This window comes from Euphorbia lathyris, chromosome 7 (genome assembly GCF_963576675.1).
Source record: "Euphorbia lathyris chromosome 7, ddEupLath1.1, whole genome shotgun sequence".
Classification (NCBI taxonomy): Eukaryota; Viridiplantae; Streptophyta; class Magnoliopsida; order Malpighiales; family Euphorbiaceae; genus Euphorbia; species Euphorbia lathyris.
This window is the reverse complement of record NC_088916.1, coordinates 636423-652935: the sequence shown is the minus strand read 5'-3', so window position 1 is coordinate 652935 and position 16513 is coordinate 636423. Positions and strand designations below refer to the sequence as shown.

General features: G+C 32.0%; 2 protein-coding genes across 2 annotated transcripts; both read right to left on the bottom strand.

The window, feature by feature from the left end:
• Nucleotides 1-236: 236 nt before the first annotated feature.
• LOC136201530 (growth-regulating factor 9-like) lies at nt 237-2257 on the bottom strand. The gene is made up of 3 exons (XM_065992215.1): nt 2043-2257; nt 1152-1199; nt 237-612 (listed from the first exon to the last, which is right to left on the bottom strand). Exons 1-3 carry the CDS (start codon nt 2248-2250, stop codon nt 383-385), a joined length of 486 nt encoding a protein of 161 aa, XP_065848287.1. The 5' UTR covers nt 2251-2257; the 3' UTR covers nt 237-382.
• Nucleotides 2258-14175: 11918 nt separating this feature from the next.
• LOC136201529 (growth-regulating factor 2-like) lies at nt 14176-15323 on the bottom strand. The gene is made up of 3 exons (XM_065992214.1): nt 15150-15323; nt 14749-14892; nt 14176-14665 (listed from the first exon to the last, which is right to left on the bottom strand). Exons 1-3 carry the CDS (start codon nt 15256-15258, stop codon nt 14289-14291), a joined length of 630 nt encoding a protein of 209 aa, XP_065848286.1. The 5' UTR covers nt 15259-15323; the 3' UTR covers nt 14176-14288.
• Between the last annotated feature and the right edge of the window lie 1190 nt (nt 15324-16513).

Here is a 16513-nt window from a genome sequence, read left to right as displayed (position 1 = left end):
TAAGTTAATTTTACACAGTTGTAATGGATCTGTTTTTGTCAATATATAAATTGTAACTAAATTAAAATTAAAAAATGCTCTTAATTGTCATCAATTATTTAAAAGTTTAATTTTAAATACTTTGTTTTGTAAAAAAAGCATACCACATGCCTCTATTTGTAAACTTTTAAACCACATATCTCTATTTGTAAATAAAGCAAACCATGAATATTTTTTTTTCGTACTTTGCCCTTAAATAAACTTTACTATCATCTTCCCAAACTTTGAGATAAACTTACAAAAAAGAATTTGAAAACAAAACATCATATAACGTCACATATAATCATAAGCTAAAATGATATATCATTTTACTTCTCTTCCTGTGCTTCTTGGTCATTCAAGTTCAAGAAGCAGCTTCTTTGTGAAGGACTCCTTGTGGTTGTTCGAAGCTATTGATTACAACGGGCGTCGTTAATACGGAGCTAGTTCCTGCAGTCTTTCTTGGACGTCCTACATTCTTATGCTTCTCGCAATACTTTTTGCCGGTAACTGCATCTTTTGCACATCGCCATTTCCTCCCATCGGTTCGACCACACCTTCCTGGATGAGGATCACTAGAACTTCCCCTTTTAACTGCAAATCTTCAAATTAATTAGATCAATGAAAGTCTGGAATATTGTGAAATTAAAAATTGAAATCTCACTAGCAGTGTAGAGAGAATTAAATATGTAATTTTATATTGATGTCTGGTGTTGTAACTCATTCAACTGAGTGGATGTGAATGTTGCTCTTGTGTTCATACTTCTTCAACACAAGAATACTCATTAGATATGCATGAAAATATACCAAATATAACTTTTAAATAAAATCAGGACACAGGATTCTAACAATCTGGTTATCATTTTATGCATAAAAATATACTAAATATAAACCAAATGGTAATTTCTTGCTATAAAATCAGGATATTATCTAGGATTTTAAAAATCCAATTATAATGAATGAGCAGTCATAGAAGATAGCAATGGAAGCATGAATAACTCAGCTTCAAAAATGGAGATCACATAGTGATTCTGCTCAGGCTATATTACAGTAATGTGTATTTTAAACACGTTTTAAAACCATGAGATCCAAAAAACAGGGTTTTAAAAGTTGCAAATTAAATAATTTCTCACCTGGAAGGAGATTGTGGTTGGATGCTTTCATATTTCCACTACCAGAAGCTGCATTTAAATAAAAAGTAAAGAAATAAATTACTCAGTATTATCAATTATACATCAAAATATACCAAATATAACCTGTCTCATTTTAAAAGCAGGATATTATTAGGATTATAGTTACCATTTTATAAATGAAAATATACCAAATATCAACCAAATAACAATTTCTTGCTACAAAATCAGGATACTATGAGGATTGTAACAATCCTTTATGAGGAAAGAGTTTACCTGGAGAATGAACAAATTGAATCTCAGATTCGAAATGGAGATCACATATAGTGATTCTGCTTTGGCTATATTACAGTAAAGTGTTTCAATACGTAGAAACACCTTTTAAAGCCGTGAGATCCAAAAAAATGGACTGGAATCTGCTTTAAAACGTTACAAATTAAATCATTTTTCTTGTAAGATCATGTTTAATAACTGTTTTTTTTATGAAAATGCTTCTATATTCATTGGATGATACAATAAGAAAACCACAAGGAATAAACTCATACAAAATCCACAAAGGGAGTAAAACAATTACAAAGAGCAAAAAAAAACCCATAAAATGTGTAAAAAAACATAAAAAAACAATGAAACATATACTTTTCAGAAATCCAAATTCATGGAAGACTGCAATCCGATCTTCGAACATTCTGATCAGAGTATATCAACAGTAGATCAAATATAGAGATCCAAAAAATATATGAACCGATTAAAAAGAAAATATAAAAGAAAGACAAACTTGCTTCTTCCTCCCAAAGTAGATAACAGTAGTACATCAACTGCTTAAAAACTGTTAACAATTCAATAGAAAACAGTTGAGATATAATAATCTAATTCAGAGAATGATCTAACACGTACCTATGGTCCTATCCAAAGGAGGTTGAAAGCTAGTGAAACTTTCGATGTTATCACCACAGAGCATTTTAAAAAATGATCTGAACGAAGGTTTCCGAGAAGATCTTTTCTTCAATGCCATGGTGTTGTTAGACTGAGATGTTTCTTCTTGCTCATTGCCTATCCCATCATTTGATGAAACATAAGCAGAATTGGGAGCTTTAGAATCCATGTGCAACAATGGGAAGAAGAATTCTATGGTTTCTTTGATCAGTGAATTACTAGCACATACTTTCCATGGTTTTATAGTAGAACAAAATCTTGGTTTTGTCATTTTTTAGAATATAATGTTTTGAAATTACAATAATACCCTTCATATATTTCTAGTTTCCAGAGAGTGATAGGAGGTAATGGAAAGGAAAGAGAAGTAATGGAAATGAAAGTTAAAAATTAAAGATTGTTTGAGAGTTTATAGAATGTAAATGAGAATTAAAAGTTCAACTTGGTTTGGGAATTCAAATATACAGGGGAAGGAACGTTAAATTTACTCTGCAGAGATAATTTTTTTTAATGAACTTTACTTTAGTTCCATTAACCCTGGTTTAAAGGTTAAAGGAAGTAAACATTTAACTTCCATTAACCTTTATTTACTCTAAAAAAAACAACTCCCATACAAGTTAATGTGTTACTTAACCTTCAATTACTCTCATTTACTTCCATCAACTCCCCTCAGAAACAAGGGCTTAGTCTTTTTTTTTTCTTCTAATAAATTCTTCTAACATTGGTTTACTTCATTATATCTTGATTTAATTAAATCACTAATATAATTATGTTTGGCAGTGATAAAGTGCAAAAATACCACTGATATTGGCAACCATGATTAATTTTACCTCTAACATTTAAAATGATGTTATTTTATCCCTAACCTTGGCGGGCAAGAACATTTATATCTCTAACATTCACAAGTTGACTCAATCAAAGATCATTATAAAATATATATATTTCTTTTTTTTTTCACCGGTTGCATATTAGTTAGTTCTAAAAATGATTTCAAAATTTTTGTGCTTTAATAATAAATTTGGAGATTAATATTTCTAAATTCGATGAAATATTTGCATGATTTTTCTAAATATACTATAATATTTTGGCTATATATATAAAAAATAAGAAAAGTTCAACAAGAAGAGAAAATTAAGAAAATTGATAATGAGCAGCTTTACAAATATCATTAAGATCAAATTGTTGACAAAAAGGAGGTGTGGTATTCCACCAGTGGATCCCGACCGTCGATACGCCAAAGCGAGCAAGCGCGTCCGCAACGATGTTCCCTTCCCTGAAAATCTGAGTGATAATGACCTCCATCTCCGAGCATTGAGTTAGGCATTTGAGCCAGCCCTCTTGAATCTTCCAAAGAACCACATAAGATATACGTTGAAAAAGATGTTGTGTATAGTATCCTATAGACAATTGTTGAAGGATATAAACCAGTTGTAAATGAATCGTTCATTATTGTTTGTTTTATAAGATATAATATGTTAAACTATATAAATGCATTTATCTTTTATCAAAACTAATTAAGTTAAATAAAAGAAATCTCAAGTTTATTTAAGTTATCATAAAGTGTTCATAAAAGCATCAAGTGAGACTAAAGTTTATAATAAACCAATAAACTTAAAATAACCCCAAGACAAGTAATATGTTTATGGGATTAACATATTGTTGTTGAGACTTGCACGTAATAATGTCTTCTGTTGTGAACAGAGAGCTGATCATAAAGTGTTCATACAAGTCAAGTTATCATTAGGATTGGAGACCCAACTTGAGATAACAGGATGGATGTATTTATCCGAATGTCACATGTTCATCTCAAATGGTATTAGTAGGTATAAGTAATTCTCAGACTCAAATAAACATTAAATAGTGATTCTGGATTATGGAGTGTGGTGATTAGACTCTGTTCAAGCACGATCCACTATAGAGGGGACTCTAGGTGTGTGAGCCAGGCGTTGGGTATCACATAAAGTAATTGTAGGATAGTTAATGTTAGATTGAGCGTTCGTCACTCATCATAGATAGGAGATATATCCATGGCCTCTTGTGGAGAATTAACTGGAAATCCTTGCAAGGTGATAGGGTTAAGAGTATATATCTACTAGTAACAGTCCTCGAATTTATTTTGTTATATGTTTAGTTGAAATTAATCAGGTTGAATTCATTCCAATAAATATATACAACTAACAGTGGTAAGAACCTAATAGGTCGCATATGAGACTTGGAATCAGAGGACAAAATTGTAATTTAGAGGGATGGATCATATGAGCCCAAATTTATATACTAAAGGGGGTAAAATAATTTAATTGATAATTATAATTAGATTATGATTATAATTAAATTATGTTATTATGTGATAATATAAATGAGAAGCTTTAATGTGATTATATCTCTAATTAATTATCCCTCACATAAATAAATAACTAATTGGATTAAGATCATTATTTATTTGTTGTTTATTATCTTTTTATTTGTAACATTTTCTAATTTAGCAAGAGCAGAAATGATAGATCTTATTCGTAGATCAATACATCTGCGTGGTTGCAAAAGAAATGACCTAGATCCGAAGATTCAGAAGGGTTTAAATGTTGAAGATTGGATTACAGATGCTTCTCTGTAAATTTGGAGTTTCAAGAAGTATATGTTTCATCTGTTGTTTGTTTTATTTGTACCTTTAATGGTTTATTTAGCTCTTTGTAGTCATTTTTTTACCCTTGTGGATTCTGTACTAGGTATAGCCTGTACTTATGTAAGGTTTTATTCCTTACTTTTCTTATTGTACTTGATGTTCTTATCTATGAAATGATGTACAGATTTTCATCAAAAAAAAAAAAAAGAATTAAGATAATGATAGATATTTATTTATTTATCTAATTAGTAATCTTATTCCGAAAGGGATTCTAATTAATTAAAACACATACAACTAGGGTTAGGAATTGAGGAGACTATAAATAGCCACCCGCCCATATGCATTTCGGCTAATTGAACATTGGTGGCTAAAGAATTCTTCCGACTTCATCCTGTCTTAATTACTCCTCTTTTTACTCTCTCTTTGATCTCGTATTAATTCCTTTAGAGGTAATCAATTTAGATTGTTATTCATTAGTTGATTACTAATCGTTTTCTTTTCATTGTTATTCATCTTCTCTTTCCCTTTCTTACCTCTTTTCCTAAAATTTGAAAAAAAAAAAATCAGAAACATTAAACTACTAAGCGTTTTCAAACATTTAACATTAATTCCTTGATCTAAAAAAACCAAAAAACCAAGATCCTTAATTCATGTGGTGTAAGTGTAATCATAAAATTAGAAGTTGGACACGTTCTATTATGGTTTGAGCAACTTTTATGAGCTTAGTAATGAGACTTAGCTTGCATGAGTATGAAGAACGATGAGGAAGGTGTTATGGCCATGATATTTATTTGATTCTTCATTCATCTTAGCCAAGATATGACCAACAATTAGATGTTGTAGCCTTCAGTGGCATAGAGTAAATGCGTTCAAGAGAGGACGTCATAGAAATAATACTTCAATCAATTTCGAGATGTAGTTGATGAAAAATAAATAAATTAGGAGATTATGAGAAAATTTGTAGATATTCACGGTAAGAAGAATTTGTTAACAATGTTTTGTTTCATTGATTTTGAATTTTTTGGATTTTTCATTTATTAGGAATTCAAAAGAAGTGAGAAATTGTTCTAGAGAGAGAAGAATAAAAAATAAAAGAGAGAGAATGTGAAGATTATTTATAGAAATGAATGGATAAATTGTCTATAACTTAAGGGATCAACTGGTTATCCCTAGCAGGGTTCAGTGAAACACTTATCGCTGTGTGGAAGATTTCCTTAATGAGGAATCATGGATAAACTTACATCATCTGCCTTTACACTTAGAGCGGCAAATTGAAGCCACTCCTAGGGACCTCAATGATGCTGACCGCTACATTTGGCGCCACTCTGAATCCGGTAATTTTGCAACAAAGGCTTTTTATTATGTTCTTCACGGAACTGCCCCGACTGTCCCCTGGCACCGGTTCATATGGGGTCCACATATTCCCCCATCGCGTTCGGTCATGTGCTGGAAGCTCATCCACAATGGGCTAGCAGCGCAGGATAAACTAATTGACAAGGGTTGGCACTTGGTATCTCGGTGTGAATTATGTAGGGCCGCTTCAGAATCGGCGGATCACACCTTCATCCATTGTCTGTTGGGAAATTTATTCGGCACGACTGTAAGCCTAACCGGCAATGTAAGAGATTTTCTGGCTAACCTTATGCTTTACTCTGGTGGTCCACAGGTGCAGACGATGTGGAATGCAGCAGTCCTCCATGCCATTTGGCTCATATGGCGTTGCAGATACTTAGCAACATTTGAGTCCGAACTCCCTTCAATCCAAATGACATTTACGAAACTATGCTGGCTGGCACGGAAGTCAAATGCAATGCGTAAAGGATATTGTAGCAGCAGCAGAGATGTTATAATTTTGCATAAATTGCGAGTTGTACCTCGTGCGGCCCCTCACCCCCGCATAACTTCGGTTAGATGGATCCCCCCGCCAGCGAATTGGTTAAAAGTCCACACAGATGGCTCATCAATTAGCCAGACTGGTCCGGCAGGAGCAGGCGGAATCTTCAGGAATTCTAGAGGTTTTGCAATTGGCTGTTTCTCGATTCATATGGGCGCGTCTCACGCTTTCTTAGCAGAACTAGCCGCGGTGATCTTCGCCATCGACAACGCTTGGGAGAGGGGCTGGTTAAAAATCTGGGTAGAGTCGGACTCCCTGGCTGTCATTCATCTTCTGCAGCATCGGGTGAGCACAGTCCCTTGGGTGATGAGGCGTCAATGGATGAAATGCCTCCGACAATGTTCCGCGATGGACGTAGTGGCAACACACATATACAGAGAGGGTAACCGGTGAGCGGATGCTTTGGCTAAACACGGAGTAACAGCCACGGACGTTTGGTGGTGGAACTCGACACCAAATTTTTGCAACTCATTCATTTTTGACGACCTTTGTAACTTAGCACATTTATGATTTCATTAATTCTTTCTCCCTTTTTTAATAATATATCGGGTTTATGTCCTGATCGAGGGGGTGCCGACCTAGTCGGGATTTCCTCGCTTGGATGCTTCGTCCCAAGCCTTCATAAAAAAAATTGTCTACAACTTAAGTGGATTCCAGATTTAAGTCAAAAACTTCGTCAAACTATTTCACTTATGTTGAAACCTAATTTTAATTAAGTTTTGATTATGACAAAAATAACTTTAAGGAATAAGATCCTTCAATAGAATAAAAAATTCAGAATTAAGTATTGCCTTATGAAATAACAGTTTTTTATAACTGTGAAATATTATTCAAGGCAATATGTCCCATAAACAAATCAGAAGCAAAAGGTTATTATATCTCAACTGTTTTCTATTGAATTATTAAGATTTATGTTAATAGTTGTTAGAATTGTAGGAGTCGCGAGTCGACTAGTATGATTCGATTCGATTCATGAAGAATTCGAGTCGTATACGACTCGAAAGCTTCATGACCATGAATCGGCCGAATTGGTGGCGACTCAGAGTCACCCGATTCTGTCGATTCAGACCACAATTTAAAAAAAAAATGTTTTTCAATTTTTAACAACTAAAAAAGTACGAGCACAAGAAGTTCTCAAGAAGATGACTCTTCACTTTACAAATTAGTTTTATTAGGATTACATTAAATTTGAATTTTAACTTAAGTGCTTAGATGATAACTTGATATAATTTCTATTTGAATATTAAAATTGCATTTTTAGACTAATGTTTAATATTTTATTTTTTAAAATATTTTGAATTTGATCCGAATTTTAAGATTCGGTTCAATTCACAAGTCCCGATTCGCAAAATGAGATTTCTGTCAGAGATTAATATAAGATCTATGAATGGGCGAGTCGAATCTCGATTTAACTTAACACTTAACATGACCTTTCAAGTGAAAAATGATTTAATTTGTAAGGTTTTAAAGCGGATCCAAACCCATTTGTTTTGGGTCTCACGACTTTAAAACGTGTTTCCAGACATTATACAATAACATAGCTATAGCAGAATCACTATATATGATCTCCATTTGGAATGTGAGATTCAATTTGTTCATTCTCCAGGTACTGCTCCTTCATAACTGGATTGTTACAATCCTAATAATATCCTGATTTTATAGCAAGAAATTGTTATTTGGTTGATATTTGGTATATTTTCATTCATAAAATGGTAACCACAATCCTAATGATATCCTGCTTTTTAAAAATGGGATAGGTTATATTTGGTATATTTTGATGCATAATTGATAATACTGAATAATTGATTTTTTATTTTTAATTTAAAATGCAAGTTCTATTAGTGGAAGTATGAAAGCAGTCAACCAGAATCACCTTCCAGGTGAGAAATTATTTAGTTTGCAACTTTTAAAAGTCCATCAAGTCTCATTTTTTAGATTTCACGGTTTTAAAACGTGTTTAAAATACATTTTACTGTGATATAACCAGAATAGAATCACTATGTGATCTCCATTTTGAAACTGAAATTCAGTTTAATCATGCTTCCACCACTATTTTCTAGGACTCCTCTTTCATTATAATTGGATTTTTAAAATCCTAGATAATATCCTGATTTTTTAGCAAGAAATTATCATTTGGTTTATATTTAGTATATTTTCCTGCATAAAATAATAATCAGATTGTTAGAATCTTGTGTCCTGATTTTATTTAATTTATATTTGGTATATTTTCATACATATCTAATGAGTAATCTTGTGTTCAAGAAGTATGAACACAAGATCAGCATTCACATTAATAAAAAATTACATCTTAGCAAACGGGCCGTGCCACCTCATATTTAATTCTCTCTACCCTCCTATTGAGATTTCAATTTTTAATTTCACAATATTCCAGACTTTCATTGATCTAATTAATTTTACGATTTGCAGTTAAAAGGGGCAGTTCTAGTGATCCTCATCCAGGAAGGTGCGTCGAACTGATGAGAGGAAATGGCGATATGCAAAAGATGCAGTTAGCGGCCAAAAGTATTGCGAGAAGCATAAGAATGTAGGACGTGCACGAAAGATTGCAGGAACTAGCTCCGTATTAACGACGCCCGTTATAATCAATAGCGTTGAACAAGTTCCTGCTGATTCCTTTGTTGATCCTTCACAAAGAAGCCCTCGCATTAAGAAACAAACATTTCATTGATGATTGGAAATCCTTAGATTAATCATTAATGAAATAAAAGTAAAATGATGTATCATTTTACCAAAGATTTATGATTATATGTGACATTATATTATGTTTGGCTTACAATATTTTTTTGCTTGGGGGGAATTTTTTTAATGGGACAATTACAAAACTAGCCCTATTTTAAAACCCATTTACATTTTTAGCCTAGTTCTCCAACTTTTTACAAATCTAGGCAGTTTCATTGTATTTGGACAAAAATACCCTTGTCTTCCTTATTCCTCGTGAAACACATTCACCATTACTCATTCATCAATGGTGAATGTGTTTCATGTGGAAGAAGGGAGAATAAGGAAGACAAGGGTATTTTTGTTCAAATACAATGAAACTGCCTAGATTTATAAAAAGTTGGAGACCTAGGTTAAAAACGTCAATAGGTTTTAAGATAGGGCTAGTTTTGTAATTATCCCTTTTTTTAATATAGGCTTAGGCTCTGTTCTTTATTGCTGAAAAAAACTGAACTGAACTGAACTGAATTGAACTGAACTGAACTGAATTGAATTGAACTGAACTGAACTGAATACTACTGAATACTGAACTGAATACTACTGAATACTGAACTGAATTTAACTGAATGCTATTGAGCTTAACTGAATGCTACCGAACTTAACCGAACTTAACAATAATGATGATATTAGACTTTAAAATAATTTTAATGATAATATTGGACATTAATAAACTTATAATAATAATAATGATTCTAATAAATTTAATAATATCAATAATAAATAAATATATTATTAAAGATAAAACTAAATTGAATATCAAATAAAAGCTCGGGTTGATAAAATCTTGGCTCGATAAAAGCCTATGAAATTAAATAAAAATGAGTCTAATTTAAATTAAAAATACAAATTACATACAAACACAAATTTACATATAATTTAAAGCCTATGAAATTAAATACAAATTTTCATATGAATATCAACTCTTAACTTTTTATTCTAATTGAGGGTTAAAGTGCAAAAATAACGTTTTGGATCAGGAGTAACTTTACCCCAACGTCTAAAATTGTGCAATTTTATGCCTAACATTGATAAATTCGGTAAATTTTAGAAACAATTTATAATATGGATGCAATTTCTAATTTTTAAATATGGATGCATACTTTAGTTTTAATTTTTTACTAAACGATATATACTTTAATAAACTATTATTTCTTGACTTTTATCTAATTTATAAATAATGATAAAGTATAAATAATAATAATAATAATAATAATAAATAATGATAAATTATAGATAAATAATAATAATAATTATAATATAATAAATAATGATAAATTACTGAATGTTCAAACTGGATGTTGAAACTGAACTGAATTGAACTGAACTGAACTGATTGTTATTGAAATTAAGTGATAAAGAACAGGACCTTATTACATAATGATTATGCTTCCTTTAATTAGTGATAGTTTGGAGGGAATCATTGTATTTACATCTCATGTTCTTTTTTACTTTCTGATGCCAAAACTTGTTCATCATAACAAAATTTAACAACTAAATGACATAATCTAATGGCATAAATAGTGTTTTATAAATTACAATTACAATTGATGTGGATTTTAATATTATTCATTTATGTTTTAGTTATTTTTTGTAATGCAAAGGAATTCTCTACTATCCAAATTTAATTTAATGTTCTGTTTTTACGAAAACTAATAATAAGAAAATAATTATGTATAGTTTAATGACGAAATGATGTCATTTCATACATAACCATTTCATACTAATAATAAGAAGATAGAATCTCCATATTTTCATTCATAACCATTTGAGAACAATTTACAACTCTTTAATAGCTGTTAGACCTAGAAAATTACACTAACACGTGTCTATCCCAAATAACAGCTTTACTAAATAATAAAAATAATCAAAATTACAATTCAAAAAGCATAAAATGACAACCTAATATTTTCCACATATCATCTTGCTCCGTGAATACTTAGAGTAATTTGGCAACTAAATTTTACACTGCTTAATTTTGGTTGCAAAGTTTGCAGGTAAATCCACAAAATTGACCTAGCACTTTACAGACTAGTTAGTTACTAAGTGAATGTATTCAGTCATTAACTCATGAAATTTGGTAATTTAAGGACTGAATTGGGACCAGATTTTCTTGATACCTAAACTTTGTTGGATCAAATAAATAAACTTTCAGAGGTACTGAGGAAGAGTATAATTGCTGGAAGAAATTATCTTCTTATTCTCTTGCCTTACTACTTTGTATTGATAGGTATTTATAAATTACAAACATGACTCTTAGTAAACCACATACAGAAATGACTCTTGGACACTCTAGTGAACCAAATTAAAGACTATTAATTATAAGTTCATTATTTCAACATATTTCTTTTGTCCATCCAATGTATATTTCTCCAATCCCAATTCCTTCTCCAACAATCTCCTGATCTCCTCGAAGGTCAAAGAATCGACTTGTTCTTTGATGTCATCTATGCATAAGCACATAGCTTTCCAAATCTGGGACTTGGTCTCCCACGAATCAATGGCAATTTCTCTTTTCACCATTATTCTTAATTTTCAAAAGATGACGTATTTCTTCTTATTCTCTTGCCTTACTACTTTGTATTGATAGGTATTTATAGATTACAAACATGACTCTTAGTAAACCACATTAACTCTCTATAAATACACACAGATACAGAAATGACTCTTGGACACTCTAGTGAACCAAATTAAAGACTATTAATTATAAGTTCATTATTTCAACACACCCCCTTAAACTTATAATTTTTTTATCCATTGGTAACACCAAAAACAGTCTGTAATCTGTTTAAATCTTCAAACTTCATTGGCATTGACCTTTTCACTCTAGAGGCCATCAACACCATTATTATCTCCAACGTTTTCTTCGAAATTCATTGTTATTCACATCTTCACGGTGGCTTCCATCATCCCCATTAGTATCTCCATCATTTTCGTCTTCCTCATCATCATTTTCGTCAGTACCACCATCATCACTATTATCACTGTCAACTGGTATTTTGGGGTTTGGATGTGGAACATAACTTATAGTGCACCTTCTACATGACATTGACACAATATTACTCAAATCAATGCCCTCGACTTCTTTCACTCTTTCCTTTCTCTTTTTAACTTCCTTGATTTCTTTTGAAAATATCCCATTCTCACTTTTGATCTCAACATTTTTACTATAAGCTGGTGTTGAAACTTCCTTTTCCTTGACATATTGATGAGCGAGAGATTGAAAATGGCTATCATTAGAGGCATTCTCGGTGCCTTCGGCACTGCTGTTGTCCTTCGCTGCTTCTTCTATAAGCTTGCTTTGCTTCTTGCTTGATGCGTTGATTGGTTTTACTTCGTCATCTTCATCCTGATCGTCGTCTCGGTCTGAAGACTCCGAATTCTCATCAGCCCATTGCAATACGTCATCTATATGATTGCTTATAAATTTCCTGTATGGATCAAGTGCAAATTTCTCAATTCCCATATCTTCCTCTAACAGTCGACAAAGACGGACCGTTGTAAGTTCCTCATAATTGGCTTTAATATAGGAAACTCTCTTCATCATGGCCTTGCTAATGTTGAACTTACTTGGAACTTCTTTCTTCTTACTGACTGGATCGGTTTCTGGCAAAAGACCCATCACAGGAGAATCTTCCATTTTCTCCTCATCATCAGATACATGTTCTTGTACCTTCGCATGTCTTTCACCAATTTCTCCTAAATCCTCAGAATTCTCACCATCATCATTTTCTAAGGATTCCACCAGACATTGCATGACATATTTCTTTTGTCCATCCAATGTATATTTCTCCAATCTCAATTCCTTCTCCAACAACCTCCTGATCTCCTCGAAGGTCAAAGAATCGACTTGTTCTTTGATGTCATCTATGCATAAGCGCATAGCTTTCTAAATCTGGGACTTGGTCTCCCACGAATCAATGGCAATTTCTCTTTTCACCATTATTCTTAATTTTAAGGAGAATTTTTGTCTGGCTCTGATACCAATTTGTTGGATCAAATAAATAAACTTTCAGAGGTACTGAGGAAGAGTATAATTGCTAGAAGAAATTCTCTTCTGATTCTCTTGCCTTACTACTTTGTATTGATAGGTATTTATAGATTACAAACATGACTCTTAGTAAACCACATTAACTCTCTATAAATACAGATACAGACACAGATACAGAAATGACTCTTGGACACTCTAGTGAATCAAATTAAAGACTATTAATTATAAGTTCATTATTTCAACAAACTTGTCATGTCTTAAGGTGGTGTTGCACCTATCATATGCTTAACTGTCTGTTTTATAAATTTCACACCCCTTTTTGCTGAGTTGAAAATTTCGAAATATAACGTATTCAGTGTCAGAAATTGATATCTACGTGTGCCATTAAAATCATCTCATCTTCTTCTTCAATCTCAGCATAGTGAGCTTTCTTGTCCTTGGTATCCCAAATTATGAAATTTACAATGAAGAATAATACATAATTGAACTTTGGGACTAAATCCAATAATCTTTGATGTGATGTCAGCTTTCCTAATACTTTCTCCACAAGCTTTCATCATGTAAAGTGTTGTTCTCAAAATAACCATTGATAGATTCTCCCTCTTTCATATCTCAAGATTCTGAACTCAGTTTTAAGGGTCTGGAGTTGTGCTCTAACTCTTGTTAATCCCTTAAATTTCTGCTTTCGTTTGAAATCCAAATTTAGTTGGATGTATAATAATTGCAAGACTTTTGGGTTGGGAAATTCAATTCAAAACATTAGTTTGCACTACATAAAAAAAGGAATCACTATCCAAACAATCTTTATGTAATAAGTCTATATATGAAATAAACTTCACTATCACTTTCCCAAACTTTGAAATAAACATATAAAATTCCCAAAAAAGAAAATTGTAAACCAAAGATCATATGATGTCACATATAATCATAAATCATATAATCATATGATCATATGATTTCACTTTTAATTCATTCTAGTTTCTGATTATCACTATCAGAGGATATTAATGAGTAATCTGAGGGCGTCCAATCATCAATGAAATGGTGAAGGAGATTTTGTTCCTGTGCTTCTTGCTCATTCAAGTTGAAGAAAGACCTTCTTTGTGAACTATCATTAACAAAGGAATCAGCTGAAACTCCTTGTGGAACTTGTTCAGAGCTACTGGTTATTACCATATTTGTTTGGTGTTGTGCCTTCTTTTTTGCCCGATGTCTATGCACATGCCTCTCGCAATACTTATAGCCTGTAAGTGCATCTTTTGCACATCGCCATTTCTTCCCATCGGTTCGACGACATCTTTCTGGGTGTGGATCACTATAACCTTGACGAGAAGTGCCCAATTTCACTGCAAATCGTACCAGATATTAATTAGATCAATCGAAGTCTGGAATTTGTTTAGTAATGTGAAATTAAAAAATGAAATCTCACTAGGAGGGTAGAGAGAATTGAAAATGGGTCTGAGCAAATGAGGTGGCACTGTCAAGTTTGCTGAGATATAATTATATATCAATTTCTGGTTTTGTAATTCCATAAACTGACTCAAAGTGAATGCTCCACTGCTACCATAACCTCCTGTGACATAGCAATCAGGACATAGGATTCTAAATACCATTTTATGCATAAACATAATACCAAATATAACATTTAAATATAATCAGGACATAGGATTCTAACAATCTGGTTATGCATAATTATATACTAAATATAAGCCAAATAATATTTTCTGGCTACAAAATCAGGATATTGTCAGGATTGTAACCAAGATTATGAGAATGGAAACCTAAATACTCTTAACATAAATCTAATTCACAAAATGATCTGACACGTACCTATGCTCGTATGAAAAGGAGGTGATGGTTGAAAGCTAGTGAAATTGGGGGAGCTGACATTTGATTGAAAGTATGAACTGAAGGAAGGATTGCTAGACCCAGATGCCATGGTGTTGTTATACTTAGATGTTACTTCTTGATCATGAGAAGAAGCTTCATTTTCTGGAGCCTTATTAGAATCCATGGGAAGAACAATTTCAAAGTTTATGTGAATAGTAACAAAAGCTTTCCCTGGATTTATATAGGTGAATAAAATCTTGGGTTTGGTCATTTTTTAGAATAAATGAAGTTTTGAAATCACAATAATATCCTTCACAATCTCCTAGATTTCATCCATGTCCAACAATAGGAAAATTTCTGTCATTCGTGAATAAAACCTTGGGTTTTGTCATGTTTTGAAGTTATGAAATGTTATGAAATTATACTCATACCCTTTAACTGAAATTTCCGACTTTGATATCTAATTAGAATTATCTTTTCAATTTAAAATTAGGCTTAATACATCATTTGCCTCCTGAATTTGTCCAAAATAGTTTATTGGTCCCTTAAACTTTCAAAGTGTATCGATAGCCCCCTGAACTTGCATAAAATATCTAGTGATTAATTGATTACATTTTATGCAAGTTGAGGTTGCTAACTGAACATTTTATGCAAGTTCAGGAGGCTATCGAAATACTTTGAAAGTTCAGGGGGCCAATCAACTATTTTAGACAAGTTCAGGGGGCAAATGATATATTAGGCCTTAAAATTATATACAAGTTTTTGCCATATGTATTTTTTAAAAAAAACATGAAAAACAATGTGCTATATCAACTTCTCATTCAATTGCTTAGTGTTTTTCTACCTAAACTCTACTAATTTAAATACCGGAATAGGATCGTTAATCCTCAGTCCCGCCTTTTTTTCTGTTTTACCTCAAGTGTAAATAAGATTTCAACTGTTGGGAATCATTTACTATGGATGAGATCTCTTATTTATATCTGCGGCCTCCGGGACAATATAAGTCCTTAATACTTGTGGCTTCGGAAATGGGGCGTTCGGTAGCATTGGACGTGTGTGAACATAAAGGGTAGTAACAGGCTTAATTCCCTATTAGAGAATAGTAGGTATTGAGGCATTTCATTTTAGATTTATAATATCGATAAAAAAAAAAACATATTGACGTATTTCTAATATTTTTATCGTCACTATTTTTATCGATATTATATAAAATAAAAAGTATTTAGTTTAGTTTCATTTTAGATTTATGATATCTTTTTAATTTGCTTTACATTAAATTTTTAATGATGTACAAAAAGAAAAATAGATGGATAATTAGATGTTGAATTTCTTTTATTTATTATTGGATTGAATTAAAAATATCA